The sequence below is a fragment of the Aythya marila genome (assembly GCF_965140915.1).
Source record: "Aythya marila genome assembly, chromosome: 9".
Classification (NCBI taxonomy): domain Eukaryota; kingdom Metazoa; phylum Chordata; class Aves; order Anseriformes; family Anatidae; genus Aythya; species Aythya marila.
In genome coordinates, this window is record NC_139050.1 from 11,455,747 (window position 1) to 11,475,416 (window position 19,670).

General features: G+C 45.7%; 1 protein-coding gene across 2 annotated transcripts in view; it reads left to right on the forward strand.

The window, feature by feature from the left end:
* Nucleotides 1-337: 337 nt before the first annotated feature.
* RYK (receptor like tyrosine kinase) overlaps nt 338-19,670 on the forward strand; it is a 55,611-nt gene continuing 36,278 nt past the window's right edge. For both annotated transcript variants that reach the window (XM_082766893.1, XM_082766894.1), the window contains exons 1-3: nt 338-691; nt 15,892-16,013; nt 18,968-19,067. In XM_082766893.1, coding sequence (XP_082623019.1) covers nt 406-691; nt 15,892-16,013; nt 18,968-19,067 — 508 coding nt within the window. In that variant the 5' untranslated portion in view covers nt 338-405. The remainder of the gene's footprint in view (nt 692-15,891; nt 16,014-18,967; nt 19,068-19,670) is intronic.

Sequence of the window (19,670 nt, forward strand, 5' to 3'; positions counted from 1 at the left end):
ACCTCAAAAAAAAAAAAAAAAAGTGAAAAAATAATAATTAAAAAAAAAAAAAAAGTGCTGAGGAGGAAACTTTCGAGGAGGGCGCCGCCGAGCGGGCACCTCGGCGGGGCGGGGCGGGGCCGGGTGGGGTGAGAGGAGGAGGAGGAGGAGGAGGAGGAGAAGAAGAAGGAGGAGGAGGAGGAGGAGGAGGAGGAAAGAAGGGAGGAAGAGGAGGAGGAGAGGAGAGGAGGAGAGGAGGAGGCCGCGCGTGCGCGGGGAGGCGGCGGGCGGGCGGGCGCAGCCATGAGCGGCGGGGCGGGGGCTGGCGGCCGCGGCGTGTGAGGAGGGGTCGGCGGGGCGGGGGGGCCCCGTCCTCCTCCTTCCTCCTCCTCCTCCTCCTCCTCCTCCTGCTCCCTCCCCGCGGAGATGGTGCCGGGGCGCCGGGGCCCGGAGCACGGCGGCGGCGGGGGGCGGCGGGGCCGGCCCCTCTCGGCGGCGGCGGGGCCGTGCCGGTGGTGGTGGCGGTGGCGGCGGTGGGGCCCTCGCCGCCATCTCCTCCGCCTCCTGCCGCTGCTCCTGCTCCTGCTGCCCGCCGGCGCCGCCGGGCAGCTCGGCCCCGGTTTGGGCTCCGGGCCCCCGGCCTGGCCCCCCGCCGGCCCCGGGCCCAGCCTGAGCCTGTACCTGAGCGAGGAGGAGGTGCGGCGGCTGATCGGTGAGTGCGGCCCGGGCCGGGGCGGCGGGGGGCTGCGGGGCCTGGAGGGGACCTGGAGGGGAAAGGACGAGGGATCGGGGGGCTGTGGGGCTGGGCAGGGGGCTGTGGGGCTGGGGGTGTCGGATTTGGGGGGCTGGGGGAGGATGGAAGGGGCTGGGGGAATGTGGGGGTCAGGAGGGGATGGTGGCGGTGGGGCTGGTCGGGTGTGGGGAGCCACGGGAGAGCTGGGGGGCATGGGCAGGACCCCAGGATTGAGGCTGTGTGGGGATCGGGGGGCTAAAGGGGAGGGGAGGTGCCTGGGCTCTCGTGCTGTGGTGGCGGGGGGCTGCCTAGGCTGGAGCGAGTGGGGGTGATGTGCCCTGGGAGCGGGGTGACCCCGCCGGAGATGAGCCGAGGCCCGGGATTTAATTAGCGCGGTGAGTGACATCGGGAGGGCAGAGAGGAGACCTGGCGATAATTGGGTGCGTGTGTGAAAGGAATCTTAATTTCCAGGCAGGCTGACAATTGCTGCGTGAGGACTTGGAGGCAGTTTGTGAAGTCCCCCATCTGGCCCGCTGCAGAAGGCTTTTCGTAGTAGCTTTGTGCTTGGAGAGTCTCTGATTTAAACAAAGATTTGTTTTCTGTGGGCTTTGGCTTGCTTAGGGTTGATGGATGGAGTCTCAGAACAAGTATGTTGGTATCCCCAGAGGTTTGTTTTTCAGTAGGTGTCCTATGGCTCTGTAAGCTAAAAAACAAAATCTTCCAGCGGCTTATGACTTCCTTTGCATCAAATGGACAAAATAAAAATATCCCCAGTGAATTTGGGCTCTGTAAGCACGTAGCTGACTGCAGTCAGGGGACCCAGGGGGTGAATAACGCTGTAAACATTTTTTTCCCTTATGGCTTGCTCTGGCGATTAGCATTCTGCTGTCATCATTTTTACATCGCATGTGCTTGCTGCCAGATGCTCTGTTGCAGATAGAGGATAAAACAGTCAGGCTTGCTGTTTAGCTGAGTCTCTAAACAAGTAATTAATCTTGGAAATACTGAATGGTAAGGTTTGAGCTATCCAAAGTCTAGTGCCTGAAATGTGTCGTAGATGGACTTGCTCAGGCTTCAATTGGTCCACTACTGCAATTATTCATCATTAAGCATAACATGAGGAAGGAAGATATTTTTTTAAAGTTAAATTGCACCCCATAGTTTCCCTTATGGGCGTGCTAACATGGTTAATGTCACTTAGTGTTCAAGTTGTCTGTAGCTGTTTTACATCACTTAAAATATCTGCAATGAAATGATCTGTTCCGCAACCCCAAAGGCTTTGATAAACTGGAGTCTGCCATGGAAATAACAGGTTTCTAGTGCTCTGGAAGAAATATCAGTTTATAGATCCTGATGAACAGATTGCGTTTTTGGGGTATTCTGTCCTACGTACTAGCTGTCGCAGATAAGGTGTTGGGCATCTGGGCACAAATCTCGGGTACCTGCAGGTATTCCTCACGCAGAAGAAAGCCCAAAGGGACACAGATGCTTTGGTTCCAGTTCTTCACACTTCTGAAGACAAAACAATCTGCTCCTTTAAAATGTTCAGGTCTGTAGTATCTGTAGTGTGTTTACATCAAATTTATTGATAAAAATGCTCCCATCGGCGTGTGTGAGCTGCCCAAGTGAGCAGAGGTTTTCCAGATCCTGCAGCTTCTTTGAGGAAGCCAGTGGTTCAGTGGACACTGGGACAAGTCACAGTAGATAGGAAAATGACATTGCTTGTGCAAGTAAACTGTGAGGTTCACTGAAACTGAAACTATAAACATAAAAGCTAGTTTCTTGTATCTTTTGTTTCTAAACAAACTCAGTCCCTTGCTACTGTCTTGCTGTGGTTGAAGGGAAAACTCTGAGGCTCTCTGAAGTGCTAATAAACCCAAGTGTTAGACAGTTGCTACAGCCTGTGGTGTGTTTCCATGTTTCCCAATGTCGCTCCCGTGCTTGTTTAGATCACAAACTTGATTGGGAGCAAATGTAAGCACGCAAACATGTTGATTTGACCATAGGCTGTGATAGAGTGCATCCTCCCTGCAAAGCTGGAGCATCCTCAGCAGCTGGGGTAAGGTCTGCTGGTCCCACTGCTTGCCAGGTTGTACTGGCTTGGGGGAGCACTGCTCAGAAAGAGGAGTTCCGTGCCGTACTGAAACGCTCTTTGTGTTTTTAATTGAGATTGTGGCTCTTCTACGCAGAAGGTGAAGAAATATTGACTTAAGATTATTCGTGGCTGCTCTTTCTGTGAAGCAGAGGCAGCGCAAATGGTATGGTTTACAGTGAGAACTGCCTGCTGCTTCCCTGGGCGTTTATGCCAGATTTCCACCGTTACTCCGTGTGATTCTGACCATGTGTCTGCCTCAAGATGAATCGTTTTGAAATCATCAGAACTTTACGTTTACAGACGAAAACTGGTGAAAACTGGCTCGTCTTGTTGTGTGAGATCGATTCGTATTTTGAAAAAGCTGCAGCATTCCCATGATCTGAAAGCAGGACTTGCTATATGGCAGGCAGATGCTCCCTCTGTCAGAAATATCTCTTTGCCGTTCCCGTGGAATTTGTTCTCAGACGTCCAAACTGTGAGCCTATGGGAAAGAAAAGCTGTGGTTTTCACATGTGCCGGGTGGCGATCCTGCCAGGCAGGGCTTGGCAGCGGGTGGGATGGAGGTAGGAAGAGATGGCAGAGGGTCAGGGCACAGCCTGAGCGGTGGCAGCAGCAGCCAGAGGTGCGAAACTGGGGTGATGTGGGGTGATGCTTGCAGGGGAAAGCTGCCCACAGCACCACAACTCCTCTTAGGGACGTCTGCGAGCGCTGCCGGCGTGGTGCCCCGGAGCTTTTTGCAGTTGGTTTGTGTGGACGATGGCAGTTATCTCTTTTTCCAGTTAGTGTGAATCCGTGCATAAAACTAAATGTACTGTTAGTCTGGTGAAGCAGCTTCCTCCACGTGCACGATGGCGCTGTGTGGTTGTAGCACTTCGTTCTAGTGACTGGGCCATGGTGCTAAACACGCAGGGATGATGATGATAAATCAGTGCTGTATTTCAGGAGGTGCTCTGTGCTTTTAGTTAGTGACTTCCATTCAAATCCTCCCATGAAATCAGAATGTGGTATTCGTCTGCTGCAGTGCTTCATCACTTCTTCTTTACAGGGTTTGTGATAAAGGCACACGTATCCCTGCTTTGCAGATAACAAACCAAGATTTAGAAAGTAACGTCAAAAATAGCCATTAATATAGGTAGCCAGTTATATATATATATATATATATAGTTAGCTAGTTATTAAGGAATTGATCGGATCTTTTAAAAGTTCATAGCGTTATTTAGCATTTAATGCATTCAGGGTGCATCTCTCTCAGACTTGAGTTTCAGCTGTGAGTTCCTGGCTGTTCTTCCTGTCCCTGCAGTATTTTTTATTCATGGGCCGCAAACCTGTCAGCTGTGACACTGGTCTTGTGGATAGTCTTCCCGATAACACCGCTCTGGTTCTGGTTAGAGACGGGTCCAGCCTGAATATTAACAAGACTGAAGTCCTGTGGGGAAAAAAATACCGTGTGGTCCTGTAATTAAAGCTATTGTAACGCATTTATATGAGGGGCTGTACTAAAGGGAGGGGGCTGATGTGATTGCAGGAGAATCTCTAAGTCAGAAGTCCTACAGCGTTTGCAGGGAGTTTGCAAAGTTACTCGCTTTGTCCTAGTTTCTTCTGGTTATTCATACTGAGTGTGGTGTGCTGTTGGTTTTGTTTGCTGTTGCTTAATTACAGAGTTAAATTAACACGCGACTTCTCTTACGTGTTCTAGAAATTCATTTGAAACCAGCATGCAGCTGCCTGAAAGGGGCTGTCTAGTTAAGTGAGGTGCAAAACTGATGCAAAATCTGTCACAGTGCCCCTTGCCCTGACCCTGGGCACCACCACAAGGAGCCCGGCTCCGTCCCGCCCGCACCTCCCCGCATGCACCCATGGGCACGGGTGGGCTCCCCCGGCCCTCCCCTGCTCCAGCCCCAGCTCCCGCAGCCTCTCCTCGCAGCAGAGGGGCTCCAGGCCCTCCAGCAGCTCGGTGGCCTTTTGCTGAACTGTCTCAGGTGGCTCCATTTAACGGCGTGGAGCGGGTTTCTTAACGTTGCTCTTTGGGCAGCGAGCAAAAGGAACTCATCTGCAGCGCTTTGTGGTGTTTGCAGTGACCAGAGATCCTCTTGGAGAACTAACCCGGTGAGACACAGCCCTGTTGTGAAAGGGACCTGAAAATCGGTGTGCTGGGATGTTAAAGTTATTGGGAAGTCCAAGTGCCCGTTTCCCGTGATTCTTGAAATGGTTCAGAGCCTTGGTCAAAGCCTGCTCACACCTTGTACACGATACCCAGGACAGAAACCACCCACCAACGTGCCGCTGTCACCGCAGCCCAACGGATGAGCTGTCTGCTGAAGAGCGGGTGGCTGAGTACCCTGAGGTCCTGAAGCACGTGTCCGTGTGGTATGTGACCTGTAGCTCAGAATCTGGTTCTTTTGGGCAAACGTTGCTAAATCTTCATTTTCTACCTTTCAAGTGCTTGCCACTGAAGAATTGTAGATTTTTGCATGGTGTATGCAAAATGAGAAGGATTTTTTTTTCACTTGAAATGAACTCAAAAGCTCACTGCAAGTGCACACCGCTAGCAGGAAAGCAAGCTTCTGCCCCGACGGACGCCGTGCACAAAACACTGAGCTGCTGCTGCTGGCCTCAAAGTGTGCTCGTGTGTGCTGCTGGAATGGATGCACCAGGTTAGGGTAACTATTTTATCACCTGTCCCTGGAAAGCCCTTTAGGTGATAGGTGCTTACAGGACGGTTTTTCAGTACTGTAGGTGGATGTCTCTCGAGCCCCCAGAAGGACGAGGGGTGGTGGGGCTGCGCGAGGCCGCGTGCAGCAACATCTGGCGTGTGGCGAGCTGCAGCAGGTTGGGACAAGTCGCTTGCATCACGGAGTTGAGCAATCTGTTTTCGGTTTGGAGCCCTCCAGTCTGCTTGGATGCTTGTCCGTCTGATTTACCGAGTATCACAGTTCATGTCAATATTGTTCTGAGGCTTATGAGAACAAGCTGCATTTGGAGTTCCTCTGCCTTTCTCCGTGCTGTTACCTCGCTGTTAATTTACTCAGCTCAAGCAGCGGACGGACGGCTTTTTCTTCAGAGATGTGAGCAGTCGCATAATGCCATGTTTGTACTGTTTACAAACCAGCAGAGGAATATGCTTCCAGGAGTTGACAGTAGCCCGTGGAGGCAGCTTGTAGCCTGGATGGGGACTGCCTGGAAATCCCTTGTTCTGCTGCCATTCCGAGGGCTGTTGGGCTGAGGGAAGGCCAGGTCTGAATTGCACTGATCTCCCCTGGATTGCTGCGGTGGGTTTCTGAGGCTGGGTTAGTCACACCAGCGTGTGTGCTGGGACTGGAGGATGCTGGAAACCATTTCGACTCCTGTGAGGCCCAGGTCTGTCCCGTGATAAATGTGTGTGGTTCCTGTAATGTTCATGTGTCGGGGCTTTGGGAGCAGTCTGACCTCTGAGCCTGCCAGGAAAACAAAATCCCAGAGCTGTGTTCCTCACTCCTGTGGTTTTACACCTGCGTTCGGTTGGGCAGCGTCTTATTTCTCACCATTAATTGTTGGGCCTCTTTGAGCACGTGCTCTCCTTCTCCCTCTGGTTCGTGGGCAGAATGGGAACGAGAGAGGGGAAATGAAGGCAAAGAGCTCCCTGTGTGCATGAGAAGAGCCAGCAAGAAAGGCTCGCGGTGCTGGGAGGAAGGCAGAGACTGCCCTGAGTTGGAGGCAGTTCCTCTAGTAAAGCAGTGTGCACTTACAATTGTACCTTAGGACGCAGCTGTGAAGGCAAGGAGGCTGAAGCTCATTTAATCAGATGCGCCTCAAGAATTAAAGTTTTTTTTTTTCTTTTTTTTTTTTTCCTGAATGGCAGCAGCACCAGCAGATCCCGTGTAGGAATGAATGCTGACGCTCCCTGCGAATGCCTTGTGGCGGTACAAAGGGCGCGATGGCAGAGGCTTCAAACGCATTATTCCTCTTCCAGCTCTGCCTTTGTCCTTCTTTCAAGCGGATAACTCACATATTTGCCCTGACCGCTCTGGAGATCTGGGAGCAGAAGCAACAGCATGAAACTAATGTGATGCTTTAGAATTGCGCTGCCACTTACCGGGTGTTGAATGGCCGTAATTAAATTAACCAGTATATTGATTTCACCATGCTGCTTGGGAAAGATAAGGGCAGTAACGTAAGCGCTGGGGCTGCTGCTGGTCGGCTTGAGAAGCTGTAGCCATGATGCCAGGGCTAGCACGGTGAGTTCGAGGAGGTTGGTGAGCCAAAAGTGCTTGTCCTCTGAGACGTGCTGGCCTTTAGGAAGCTACTTGGTGGCCTTGTGGAGTAATTCCTTATAAAATGAAAGCTGCAGAGCTTTAATTTTTCTTCTGAGTAGAGAGGTCACCATGGAGGTGAAGGGACCTGTTTAGGTTTGGGTGGAGTTTGGTGGTGTTTCAGCCAAGTCATGGCGTTGTGTCGAAACCTTCCCAAGTGCCTGAACAGGCATAGAGGCTGATTTGTCCCTTTGGCAGTGCTGTCAGTCACGGAATTAAAGCAGGAGTCTCAAAGTCAACGGGCCTGACGCATTGAGGAAGGGCTCTGTGTGTGTTTTATGTTTTTTATAACTTCCACTCAGCTGGGTACTCGTTCCTGAGCTCCTCGTGCCCATGTGGCTGCTGGTTGGGACACTGCTCAGAAGGTGCCAGTACTGCTCAGCTGGAGTGCTTGTCCTGCTGGGATCACTGTCAGCAGGGGGATGGATGACTCTAACTAAAAGAAAAAAAAAAAAAGTGGCACAGCTTCTGTGGGTAGGTGACACCAGAATATTGCAAACACACGCTGCTCGTGAGTCCAAGTGACTCATGGCGTATCTTGGTTAGGTGGTTACCTTTTGGCCAGGAGGATTACAGCAAAACAATCCTAAAGGGTTTGTGATACCTGTGAGTGTTTCACTTGAAGCTGTTTATGTCAAGACACCTTCTGTCGCACACTGGCAGTTCATGAGCGTGGGACCTTTCTTTCTGTTATCTAGTCCCAGTGGTTCCTTTCCTTCTAATTCAAAAGGAACAAATGAAACACATGGAACTTCTTGATACAATGATGATATCTGGGATGTTTGCCATTACTAACAATTTACTTTTTTATTTCATAAATGTGCCTAGCTACTGTGTGCTAACAATCAAGTTGTACATAATTTAATCATAAAGCAAACTTTACTGAGCAAATCAGAGTGCCCTCTGTCACCTCCAGCCCTGTCTCTGCACCATTCTTATCCCAGCCTTCCCACTTACCCTCGCCTGCTGCTTTGGGTACTAGATACGTAGGTTCCTGGTACCAATTGTTGCCTGCCTTCAAGTATCTCAGTGCCGTGCTTCTCTTCAGCATCTCTATTTTGGACTCAACCCTTCAGGTAACTCACGTGCACTGACCTGGCAAAGCCACTCCTGGTTTTGTTGAGAGGTGGTGGGCTTCTTTTCTTTTCCTTTTAAGTTTCAAATGAGCAAATGTCATTTTAAAGGTGTTCTCAGAACAGTTTACTTGTATTCTACTGCACTTTTTTTTTTTTTTCAGTTAAGGACAGTGTGGTCTTCAAACCCTTTTCTCAGCTGTCTTTGTAGCCTATCTGTCAGAAAAATGAAGATTTTTCTCTAAGTGAAGGAAGGAAGAATAAGCAGACAGGCTGCTGAGGTGGAGTTGTTGCTATTGTTCAGAGACAAACAGCAGGGTAAGCAGCTGGGCATTAGGAGCCTTCAACGTCTTATGGTGTAGATTAAGTTAAATATTGCCAACCTCATTCTGGATAATAGAAAGGTTGGGGTGGGGAAGAGGCCTTTTGGAGATCATCTCGTCCAACTTGCTTTTACTTCAACAAGTGCCATCTCCACGGGGAGGCTTCCTGTTGAAGGTCTGCTCCGTGACTTCTACAAATGCCTTTTGGTGAGAAAAATGTTGTTTGCCGGTGGTGCTGAACTTGCAAATTCAGCATCTGTAAGGTGAGTTGCATCAATTAGGTGAAAACAGCATCAGGAGGGTACATTGTGGGTGATCTGTCAGTGAATATTTGTCAGGATTTAATGAGAGCTCTCAGCTAAGGGTTTTCCTTCCTGTTTGCTAGCTGCTGCGAAATTTCCTCCTCAGATCCCCTGCTATGGAGTCTCGGTTGGTTTTCAAGGATGCAGTCATACCTTGAAGTTCTGGAAAATAATTCCTTAGGTTGAAAGCCTTGCCTACTGTCTGCCATCTCCTGCTGGTGAAAAGTTAGCTCTGCAGAGGTGTACCGGCCCTTTGTGTAAATAACCAGTCTATACGCTTTCTGCTCCGTCCAGGCACAGAGCAGTCGTGCTGTTGGCAGTGGGGCATATGCCTCTGCTGGGAGAGGTTTTCTGGCCAGCTAAGAATGGATTTCAGTCTGGAGCCTCACCAGCCACCACGCTACACGAGCAAGCTGATGTAGAGCACCTGCAGAAAGAATTTGCCTGTTTCAGGATGCTTTGCTGACGTGTCAAGCCATGAATTTACTTCTGACCTTTTCTGTGCACTTGATACTTTTTTTTTTTTTTTTTCCCCAAGGTGTGTGGTACTGGGTTAGAAGATGCTCCTTTCTAGCAAAGCACAGACTGAAAGGTTAGAAAAATGGTTTAAAGAGCTCTTGGGTGAGACAAAGATGCACAAAGGCAATGAACTATGCAGAGGTGGGAAGCTGTTTAAAGAAAAAGTGTGTGGGGGAGGATTCTTCTGTCTTGTTCTCCCAAGTCTCAGGGCTTAGGGGAAGGGCTATTCAATAGTCAGGGAAGGAAAGTTTCTAAGCAAAAGTTAAAAAATGTATTGCTGAGCACTGGCAGGTTTCTGCCTGCTGGTTTGTCTTCCAAGTTTGCCACTGCACCATGTCCCTTGGCTTTCTTTAGCACCTGGGTTATGAAAGCAAAAGCTGCTGCTTCCTCATATTCATACTGAGGTTTTACTCTTTTCCTACTGGCATGTTGGTCATCAGTCATCCTTCCCAGGGCCTTGTGACCCGCTCAATGTTTAAAAGCAAATATTTCCGCCCAAATTCCCGACTGGCAGCCATAACTGGCAGGTTGTGTCATCGTGGAGAACTAAAAATGCAGTAGGAGGTCTTCATCTGTTGCTCATTTTATTAAAAATCTGCTTTCGTTGTTGGGTATGCTGGCTGTGTGCAAATAGGATGCAAGGACCATTTATATTTTCAGATGTTTAGTGTTACATTTCCAATAGTTCACTGTTTTCTAAATGAAACTGATGCATATGGAATTTGTGTTTGATTTCCTTGGTTTTTAACTCCCAGTTGTGTTTTCAGCCTTGTGTATGTTGATTGCCGAGCGGAACTAATTAAATACATTCAAATTAGGAAGGCTCGCTCTGGGAAAGCGCTCTCTTTTACCCTACAAAAGAAGTCTCTGTCGCCAAGCGCTGATTTTTAATTTTACAGCCTTGTTTTCATGTGCTTAGCCTGGTGTATTAAAATATCAGAAGTCTTTCAGCGCGTATGTGTGGAACCTTCTGTGGAAGTCACCAGCAAGGCTTAGGATCTGAGGCGGGCGTTTCAAGCTTTGGGTGCATTTATAACGAGTGAAGAAGGGCAGAGGGGACAGAACTATATGGTACCTTCCCTCAGCAAACTCAGTTGCTCAGTGCTGTGAAAAACCTTTGCTTTTAAGGCGTAGCTTGCACGGACCAGGGCAGTGGATGATGGTGAAAGGATGTTGAAGCCTGAGGTTCTTCGTCTCCCGTGGATGTTCATCCTGGAGCACACATCCCTGCTCTGGTCAGAGGCTGACCCGGATGAGATCCTCAGGAGACGAGCTATCGTTCTCTGGAGCACACGAAGCCCTGGAGAAAGGCAGCATCTACACAAAGCTAGGAAGTTGTTTCACCGTGCAGCTCTTTCCATTTAGTTTATTTTGGTGCCTGTGAGTCAGGAGCAAGAGTGGCTTGCTTTGTGATGGCTGCAGTGATTTTTGCATCACGCTGCAGAGATTTCTCAGCTGTTTATGAAGAAACTCTTACAAATTACAGACTAGCATATTGAGAAAATTGGCATTTATTTCAGTCATTTGTGTACGCAGACAGGAGTCTACCAGAGGGCTGGGTAGGCAGCTGGGAGGGCCAGTTGTGTCAGCTGTTGTTACCAGACTGCTCTTACTGGGATGCTTCTTATTGCAATATGAGTATGAGCTCTAGTCTAACAGCAGTCTGCCTAACTCTTGTGCTGCACATTTGTTTTAAGTCTCTCATTTTTTAATTTTTTTTTTTAGACAGGGTATTTGAGAATTGCAGTGGGATGATTTGAGGTCTGCTGCTTGGGGTTTTATCCGAAACAGGCTCTTTTTTAAGGAAAACGTGTTACTACTAGTGCGTGTTGTAGGACAGATTTGCTTCATGAGAATAAAGTCTAATTTTTCCCATGCTGGTAGAGGCAAGCTTCTTTTGTATATTGTGCTAAAAAAAAAAAAAAAGAGAGAGAAGAAGACTTGAAGCTAGACTGCTTTTGCACAAGGGCGTTTGAAAAGAAGTGTTTTGTTAGGCTGCTAGACTGACATGATCCAATTTTGTAGTGAACACAAGGGCTGCCCAGCATCTTTTGCATTTGGGAAGGAAAATCAGCCTCTCCCCTTCCTTTCTGAGCTTCTTCAGATGTTTTGTTATGTTAAACAGCGAGAAGAATGACACTTTCTCTGTGGTGCTGCTTAAATTCACCTTTTTGTCTGTGCTCAAGTTTAATTTATTCTTTCAAGCTTGTGCCCAAGGCTGGCGGGGTACGAAGTTGTGGAAGTCCATAATGAAATTTAGGGGTTGCCTGGGTAAAAGGGTGTCAGCTTTGCCTTGAAATGAAAGCAAAGCATTGGTCTTACAGCTCACGTGAGCTGGTGTAGGTTAGTCAGGTCCCAGTAATGAGAAACTAGATCCCTTGGTATTGTGCACATGGGCTTGTTCAAGGACGCTTGCCAAAGCACAACCGCAGCCGATGTTTTAAGTTGTTCACCGATGGCCAATGTACTGCTTAACCCAACGGAGGCATCCCCGCCAAGCTGCCTTTCCTCCCCTGCAGTTTGTAACCCAACAATTTTTGGTATTTCTTTTTAAGGTTCTCCTCCCTTTTCTTTAAGTTTTACTACTTTGGCTAGAAAATCATTATTGAAGAGCTTCCCATGTTCTGTAGTGGTTTGTAATGCATCCTGTTATTTTTTCTACAGCCTTTTTCTCCTTTTATCACTGCATATTGCAAAAACATACCAATTTAGGCTTGTTCCAGGAGGTTCTGTGTGCTCTGGTGTATTTGCCCTACTTAGGATGTGAGGTGGAGAGAGAGTTTAACATAGGAGGAGCCTGTCATCTGGCAGAATTACATTTATTTTTTCCAAATGGTGTCAGTCAGTATGATTTCATGGAGCATTATTACTTTGTTAGGCATTATTGAAATCTTAGGTACTTGGAAAACTAATCTTCTTTCTTTCTTCTTTTCCCCAGCAACCTGCTACCTAGGCTGTTTATGTCTTACACTGCTACTGTGTTTGAAAGAGACTTACACATTAAAAAAGCAAACATCAAAAATTGAGATTGCAGGTTTGGATTCTAAGCGTGGTTTGGAGAAGGGGGGGAAAAAACCTTTATCTGGATAAGGTCACAGTAACATTTTAGCATAAGCTCTAGGTTACTGTTGCTGCAGTCTTGCCCTTCATTTGTGGTGCTTCTGAGCATCCTCACCAACTCAGGGAGCTAAACTGACTGAGAAGTGTTCCCCTGTGGTGTTTTTGTTGTTGTCTTGAACCTGCATCAGCTTTTTGCCAGCTTTACTTCCTGAACTTGGCTTGCTGAAGGTTTAAATGTTGCATGTAGATGCGAGTATGTGTGTCTGAATTAAAAAAAAAAAAGGTGAAATGCAGAATAAAGGCAATTCTGAATTAAATAAACTGTCATGGTAATGGAGCCTCAAGAGTTTCCTGCAAACTCCTATATCAGTTTTAATGGCCAGCACAGTTTCACCATGTGTAAAAAGGTAGGTAGATAACTAAGAACAAAAATCCTAACTGCACAGGAGTGGTTCACAGCCAGTACTCAACATAACCAAACCTATTTGACTCCTCAGTGAGGCTGAGCGTTGTCCTCTTCATCCGAATTTGTGGGAAGAGAGGAGCTGGAAGCAACTCACCCAAGGAGTTTGCTGTGGTGTCCTCACACGGGGTGGCTGCTGGGGCCTGGCAGGCTGTGCCACGTGGCTTTTTTTTTTGGAGAGAAAAGAACCTGTGCAACTCATGTGGAGTGAGATTGTTCCTGTGTATTTCTCTGTTTCAGCATTTGGACGTGCATTTATCCATCTTCATAGAAGTCCAGTGAGCCAGGCAGATTTCTGTTTAAGAATTAAGAGCTGTACTAGGAAACCTCTTAAATTATTTTTATTTGCCAGCATTTTAATTGGAGCATAATTTTTTTGAAGCAATAAAATTTGACATTGATTCTCATGCTGCTCTTAAATAATGCTTTTATACCCATGTAATCAACATCACTTGTTAGTATCTAGCTTTTTATGGAAGTACAGGCATTAAAACACTAGCGGTCTATATAATGAAATTACTCAATATTGTAGTGTGCTCCCTCTATTAAAGCTTAAAGATGTAATTGATCTGCTGCAGGGTAACTTGGTTTTGTACACCCTTAGATCACATTGCACATCAAGATATTTGTTTGCTGGCTTCAGTTAAAGGAGCCTTGTCCGTGACTTTTATAAAGGCCAACTTTTATAATGTCTGCTTTTATTGCTGTGCACGTGTTCGTTTCCTATAATCAGTTTCTCTACAAGGGTTATATCAAATCAGGGACTGTCACCTTGAAAATCTCATGTTACAAGTTCTGAACCATCGTTTTCTTGAACCCCAAATCATTGGCAAGACCCTTTATCAGCGAGAGAAGACGGTTTTATTCCGAAAGCAATTTCATTGTTCCACTGCGTTGTTTCACCTGCTAATTCTTTTGTCCTTGTAATTTATTGGAGTAACTTGTACGTACTGGGTTTAATATAAATACTTTTGTTTAATCAGTTTATGCCTGTAAATTTTCCCATTGTTCAGATCTAAGAGCAAGTATCAGATAGTTGTGAGCTCTTTCACACACACCTGTCCATGTTGTCTATGTCTGATGCAGGTTTCATGTATGTGGGTGTGTGCACATAGAAATTAGGTGGGTCAGTTGTTTGGAAAGTTCTCTTTGTCTTCTTTCAGAGTTTTAATTTTGGTTCAAGGTAGATGTGTGCTTGTCCCCCCTCCTCTGTGTTTTACTGGTGGATGCGCTCTTGTAATTCTCATTAATTCTTGAGTGGAAAAATTGACAAATTGGAGAGATGAGGTTTTACCTTTACTTATATATATAACTTAACACTGTCTCAGGCTGACTATAGGCAGCACATAAAGGATCACATGCGTCTTTTCCTGTTCAGGATCTTGTTTGAGTGTGTGCCTCCTTCGTACTGCTCCGTTTGGTGGATGCATTTTGTACATCCAGTCTCTAGGGTTCTCCCCCTCTGCATCTGTGGTTCTATACCCTTAGGTTTTGGTTGTGTTTCAGGATGTTAATGAGCCAGCAGGGTATAAAAGTGGTTAACAGTAACAAGAAGGAAGAAGAATGTCTTGGCTGTATTTCTGTGTCTTGTGAAAGCAAGGTCGATTAAATCAAGTGCTGGAATAAGCAAGCACTTAGCACTCTGCCCTGATCTGTGCTCAGTTTTTGCACAAAACAGGAAGAATTATTTCTCTTAAGCTAATTCTCCCTTTCATCAAATGCAGCATGTCTACACAGTTTGTTCTATTTCTTAAGAAAGAAAAAAAAAACAAAACACAGAAATCACCACCACCAAAACATACAACCTTTTGTACTTCCCGAAATTCTTGGAATAACTTCAGGGTGCCTTAAATGCTGTCTTGTTGGAGTGGTAGCCTCTCCGGTTTTCTTGACTATCTAGCCGTAATAAAAATAGCTCCATTATTTATGTTCCCCATCGTACTGTGAAGATTTTAATTGAACTCTGTTCCTGCTGCGTAGCTCCTGCTTGGGGCATGCACCTGTGTCTGATGTGCTCGGCTGTTCTCCTACTGTGTCCACGTTTTGCTGGGCATGGGTAGCATTGAACAGGGAGCAGTGGAAGAAGATGCCTCGAGATGAGACAAGATGGTGTTGATTACAAACAGTATTGTTTTGGCCTGAGAATATGGAGCTGACAATTAATTAAGCAGCTGCAGGGCGTGGGGCTAATTTGTAGTGGCAGCTTTGCCACTAATTGCTGATGACACCCAGGGCAGGCTGTAGGGTCCTACCCTGTGTTCATTGTGTCCTTGGAATATATGCAGTGAAAGATAACGGGATAACGGCGGCTTCAGGATGTTTAATATCAGAATATGCTTTTTTTTTTTTTTTTTTTCAAAAAATGCACTTTAATATTCTGTAGTAAATAGCTCTGTGGGTCTTTCAGTTTTCTAGGTTTACTGAAATGTTCAGAAAGCAAACAGTAGACATTGAACATTAGTATTACTTAGTGTACAAATGTCATTTCTCATTACGTGCTTTGTGTTTCCAGTGCAATTGCCTTGAAGTTGACTCCATTGTGCATGTTTGTCAGCCTCAGTGGTTTGGAGGGTGCTTAAGAAATGGGCTATTCCGGGAGGAATTACCTACAATTAAAGAGCTGATAATCCAAAGCAGTTTGTTTTGAGGGTACACAGTTGTAAATAAAAGCAAAATCGGACATGTGATTCCCAGCAGCAGACAGAGGTTCATTCATGAGGGTCTGTAATGATCCTAGTGGAGTAAGGGCTCTTTTGGAGGTAGTGCATCGTGTGAAAAGTCTTGTTTCCTTCCACCACATTCCAGCTTCTACCTGTTTATTAGGCTGCGGCATCTCTGTGAAATTGTTGCTTTCCCAGGAGTTTGAAGCACTCTGACGTGTGAGCACTGATCTCCAAACCTGCAATTGCATTTATGGACTTGAGGAAGTATGTGCTTAAACATCCAAGCAACGAGTGGAGCTGGTGGTACTGAGAGCTGCTTTGTTGTGGTGTGGTGCTGCTGGATCTGTCCTGCTCTCTTACTGCTTTCCTTGTTTGTTCTGCTCTTATTACAGGTCTCGATGCAGAGTTATCTTATGTGAGGAATGATGTTGTTAATCATTACGCATTGTCCTTCAATCTCTTAATACCCAGCGAGACCAACAATCTTCACTTCAGTTGGCATGCTAAATCCAAGGTAAGCAGGCATAATTTGTGTTTGAGTATTTGCTGCATGATTCACTTAGTGAATACCTGCTACTATAATTGAGTTTTTTTCTTTGCAAAAAATAGCATCTGGTAGTACAAAAGAAATGAACTAAGAAGCTAAAATAATAATTACGTGATTGCAGACAATAAATTAAAATACTCTATATCCAAAACATCCCTCTCTTCTTTTAGAAAGGGTAAGCACTTCTTTTGAAATACGTTATACTTCTTGCTTCAGAATAGACAGATAGACAAGCTCCTGGCTCTGTAGTATCATCTGGTGGTGAATTGAACACACAGAAGTGTCAGCCATGAACTAAAGCCTCTGGAAATCAGATGCAGAGCACTTGTATTTTAGAGTTTTCCAGAAACAAATGCTTGGAGATGAGGAGAATCTATAAAAGTAGCATCTAGTATGTTATTATTTGAGTCTCAATTAAATGGAAGGGGATTTTCACTTTGCTTAATCACCATATTTGGGGCATGCAGTAACAGCTGTCATAAGATTGCATATGCTTTTACATTTCGAAGGATTTTCAGTTACTTATTTTTGTAGATGAAATGATCTGTTTAGTCTCTGCCAGACGTTTGTTCATTTTTTAAACTCAAGCAATAATTATTCTGCTCTTAAACAATAAAGACTGCGATAAAGCAAGTAATGTTTAACAGCTCTACCAATGCAATTTCTAAAGACTGCTTCTGCCAGTGTTCTTTCCTCTGAGGTGTAACTTCTTACAAGATGTGAATTTTGGCCCACAGAATTATTGAAGACAATGCAAGCCAGCCCTTCTACTTCATACCACATTCCACTTTTCACAGACATTTCAGTCACTTGCCATTTGAATAAGACCTTTGAAGGAGTTTCCTTGTTACTAACAGCTTCAGCTAAGAGCTGAGTGCATTGCTGTGCCTGTCCTGACTTTCCTTGTCCCATCTGTGAGTTTTGAATAGAATTTTTTTACAGAATCACAGAATGGTTGAGATTGGAAGGGACTCCTGGGGTCCATCTGGTCCAACCCCTGATTAAGAAGGGCCAGCCAAAGCAAGTTGTTGCCCATGGCCATGTCCAGAAGCCTTCTGAAGACCTCGAAGGAGAAGACTTCACAATCTCTTTGGGCAATCTGTTCCCCCTGCACAGTCCAAAAGTTCTTTCCGATGTTCACAGAGAACCTCTCGTGTTCCAGTTTGTGCCCCTTGTCCTGGCACTGGGCATCACTGAACAGAGCCTGGCTCTGTCCTCATTGCACCCTCTCTTCAGGTATTTATGTACGTTGGTGAGATTTTCCCGAACATCCTTTTCTTTAGGCTGAAGTCCCAGCACTCTCAGCCTCTTCTCATAGGAAAGGTGCTCCAGTCCCTCCAGCATCTTGGTGGCCCTTTCTTGGACTTTCTCCAGTGTGTCCAGGTCTTTCTCGTCCTGGGGGGGCAGAACTGGACATGGTACCCGAGGTGTGGCCTTACCAATGCTGAGTAGAGCAGAAGGACCACTGCTGGTGATACTTTGCCTAATGTAGCCAAGAACACCATTAGTCTTCTTGGTGGCAAGGGCATGTTGCTGACTTAAGTTCAACTTGGTGTCCACCAGGACCCCCAGGTCCTTTTCTGCAGGCCACCCAGACAGAAAGCAGCTCTGGAGTTGTTCCTGCCCAGGGGCAGCACTCTGCATTTCTCCTTGTTGAACGCCCCAAGGTTTTTGTCAGCCCACCTTTCCAGCCTGTCGAGGACAGATGGCTGCATGGCCTGCTGGTGAGGTAGTTTTGTGCCCTCTGAATTACCAGAGGGTGCACTCTACCCCATCATCCACGTCAGTCCCCCATTATCGACCCCTGGGGGTACTCTGCTCAGTACTGGCCTCCAGCTTGATTTTGCACCATGACCCTCTGGATCTGGCCCTTTAGCTACTTTTCCATGCACCTCACTGTCTGCTCAACAGCCATACTTCAACAGCTTCTCTACAAAAATCTTATGGGGAACACTGTCAAAGACCTTGCTGAACTCCAGGAAGACATCCACTTCTCCCTCCTCATCCATCTGGCTGTTCGTTTCATTACAGAAGCTAAGTTCCCCTTGGTGAATCTTTGTGACACCTCCTGATGATGTCCTTGCTTTTGTCTTTTGCACATGTGTAGGTAGCCCTGCTTCAATTACTGTGATTGCACCACTTGACATCTTCAGTGCTAAATTTTGTAGGATTGGCATATTGCCATTTCTAGGAGTACGGGAACTGGGTTACGTTTCTACTGTTGGCATCTTGATTGCAAATGCAGTTTCCTGTAGCTTGCTAATATAAATGTATTCTATGACCTCTTGAGAAAGGGGAAAAAGGAAGCTAACATGCAGAGTCAAATGGAATTAGTTCAGCTGAGTCTGGAGGGTTAGGGTGAGTTTCCAACAGGAACTTGTAACTCAGCTACAGTAGGTCCTGTGCGTAATGAATGACCATTTGTGGAATCAACTTCTTCAAGTGAAAACAGAATTTCGACTTCAGGTGAAGATGTTTTTTAAGCAATTTCAGCTGTGTAGTTTATAAAACTGACTAAAGGAGTGGGATTTTTTTTTGAATTCCTGTGGTGTTAACAAATTGCCTTTTGAACAAGCAAGTGTAAAAATATCATTGAGCGAGGTTAGTGGTTTTATTTATTTATTTTTTCATACTGTGATTTAATTTGTGACCCAAATTTTTGAAATTATTTCAAGAATGGCTTTTCTTTTGGCTTTCTTAATTTGAACCATCAAGAGTCTGATATTTAGACTTCATATAAGAAACCTTGAATTTGGGCACTTAAAATCACCAATATTCTCTAAAAATAAGAAACAGGCTTCTTAATGTTAAGAAAACTAATCAAAAGGTACGCAGCATTGTTTTTTTTTTTTTTTTTTTTTTTTTTTTTTACTACTATAGAGATTTCTTACATGTTTTCAATCTCCCAACTTTTGTTACAGGTTGAGTATAAACTGGGATTTCAGGTAGATAATCCCATGGCTATGGCTATGCCCCAGGCCAACATTTCTTTACAAGGAGAAGTTCCTCGCACCCTCTCAGGTAAACAGATCACCCCACGCCCCCAGACACATACAGCTAGCACTGCTAGAGCTTTCTGATGGTACTTGTCTCTTTCCAAAGTGTGTGTAGTGTTGCATAAAACCATAACCTTTCTCTATTAAATGTTATAAACTTACAGGTCTTCTGCAACAGTTATGACGTTGCTGAAAGGGTATTATACATTGTGACTGCTAGTGTAAGAGTAACGTTTTTCCCCTTGTGTAGTGGAGGACGTTTCATTGAAATGAAACAATGTTTTTTGTGTTGTTATAGACACATGCACGTGTGTATATATATATATATTTATATGCATCCATGTGCACACACAAATTTCCTTTCAACAACAATAATTAGCAATTGCATGGACTTAAAAAACAAAACAAAACACAGCTTTTAACTTTGCTAGCCTACAGAGACATCATTTCAAGATGTGTGGAAGTTGATAACATGTTAAGAGTTTATGGTAGGTTTGAAGTCAAGAAAACTATTCTGAATATGTATTAGCTGCTCTATAGAATTTGTACTAGAAACAAACGTGTTTGTTTCAGAAAGTGCACAAATGATCGTTGTTCCTTCATCATTCAGTTATGGTTCCTCACTGCC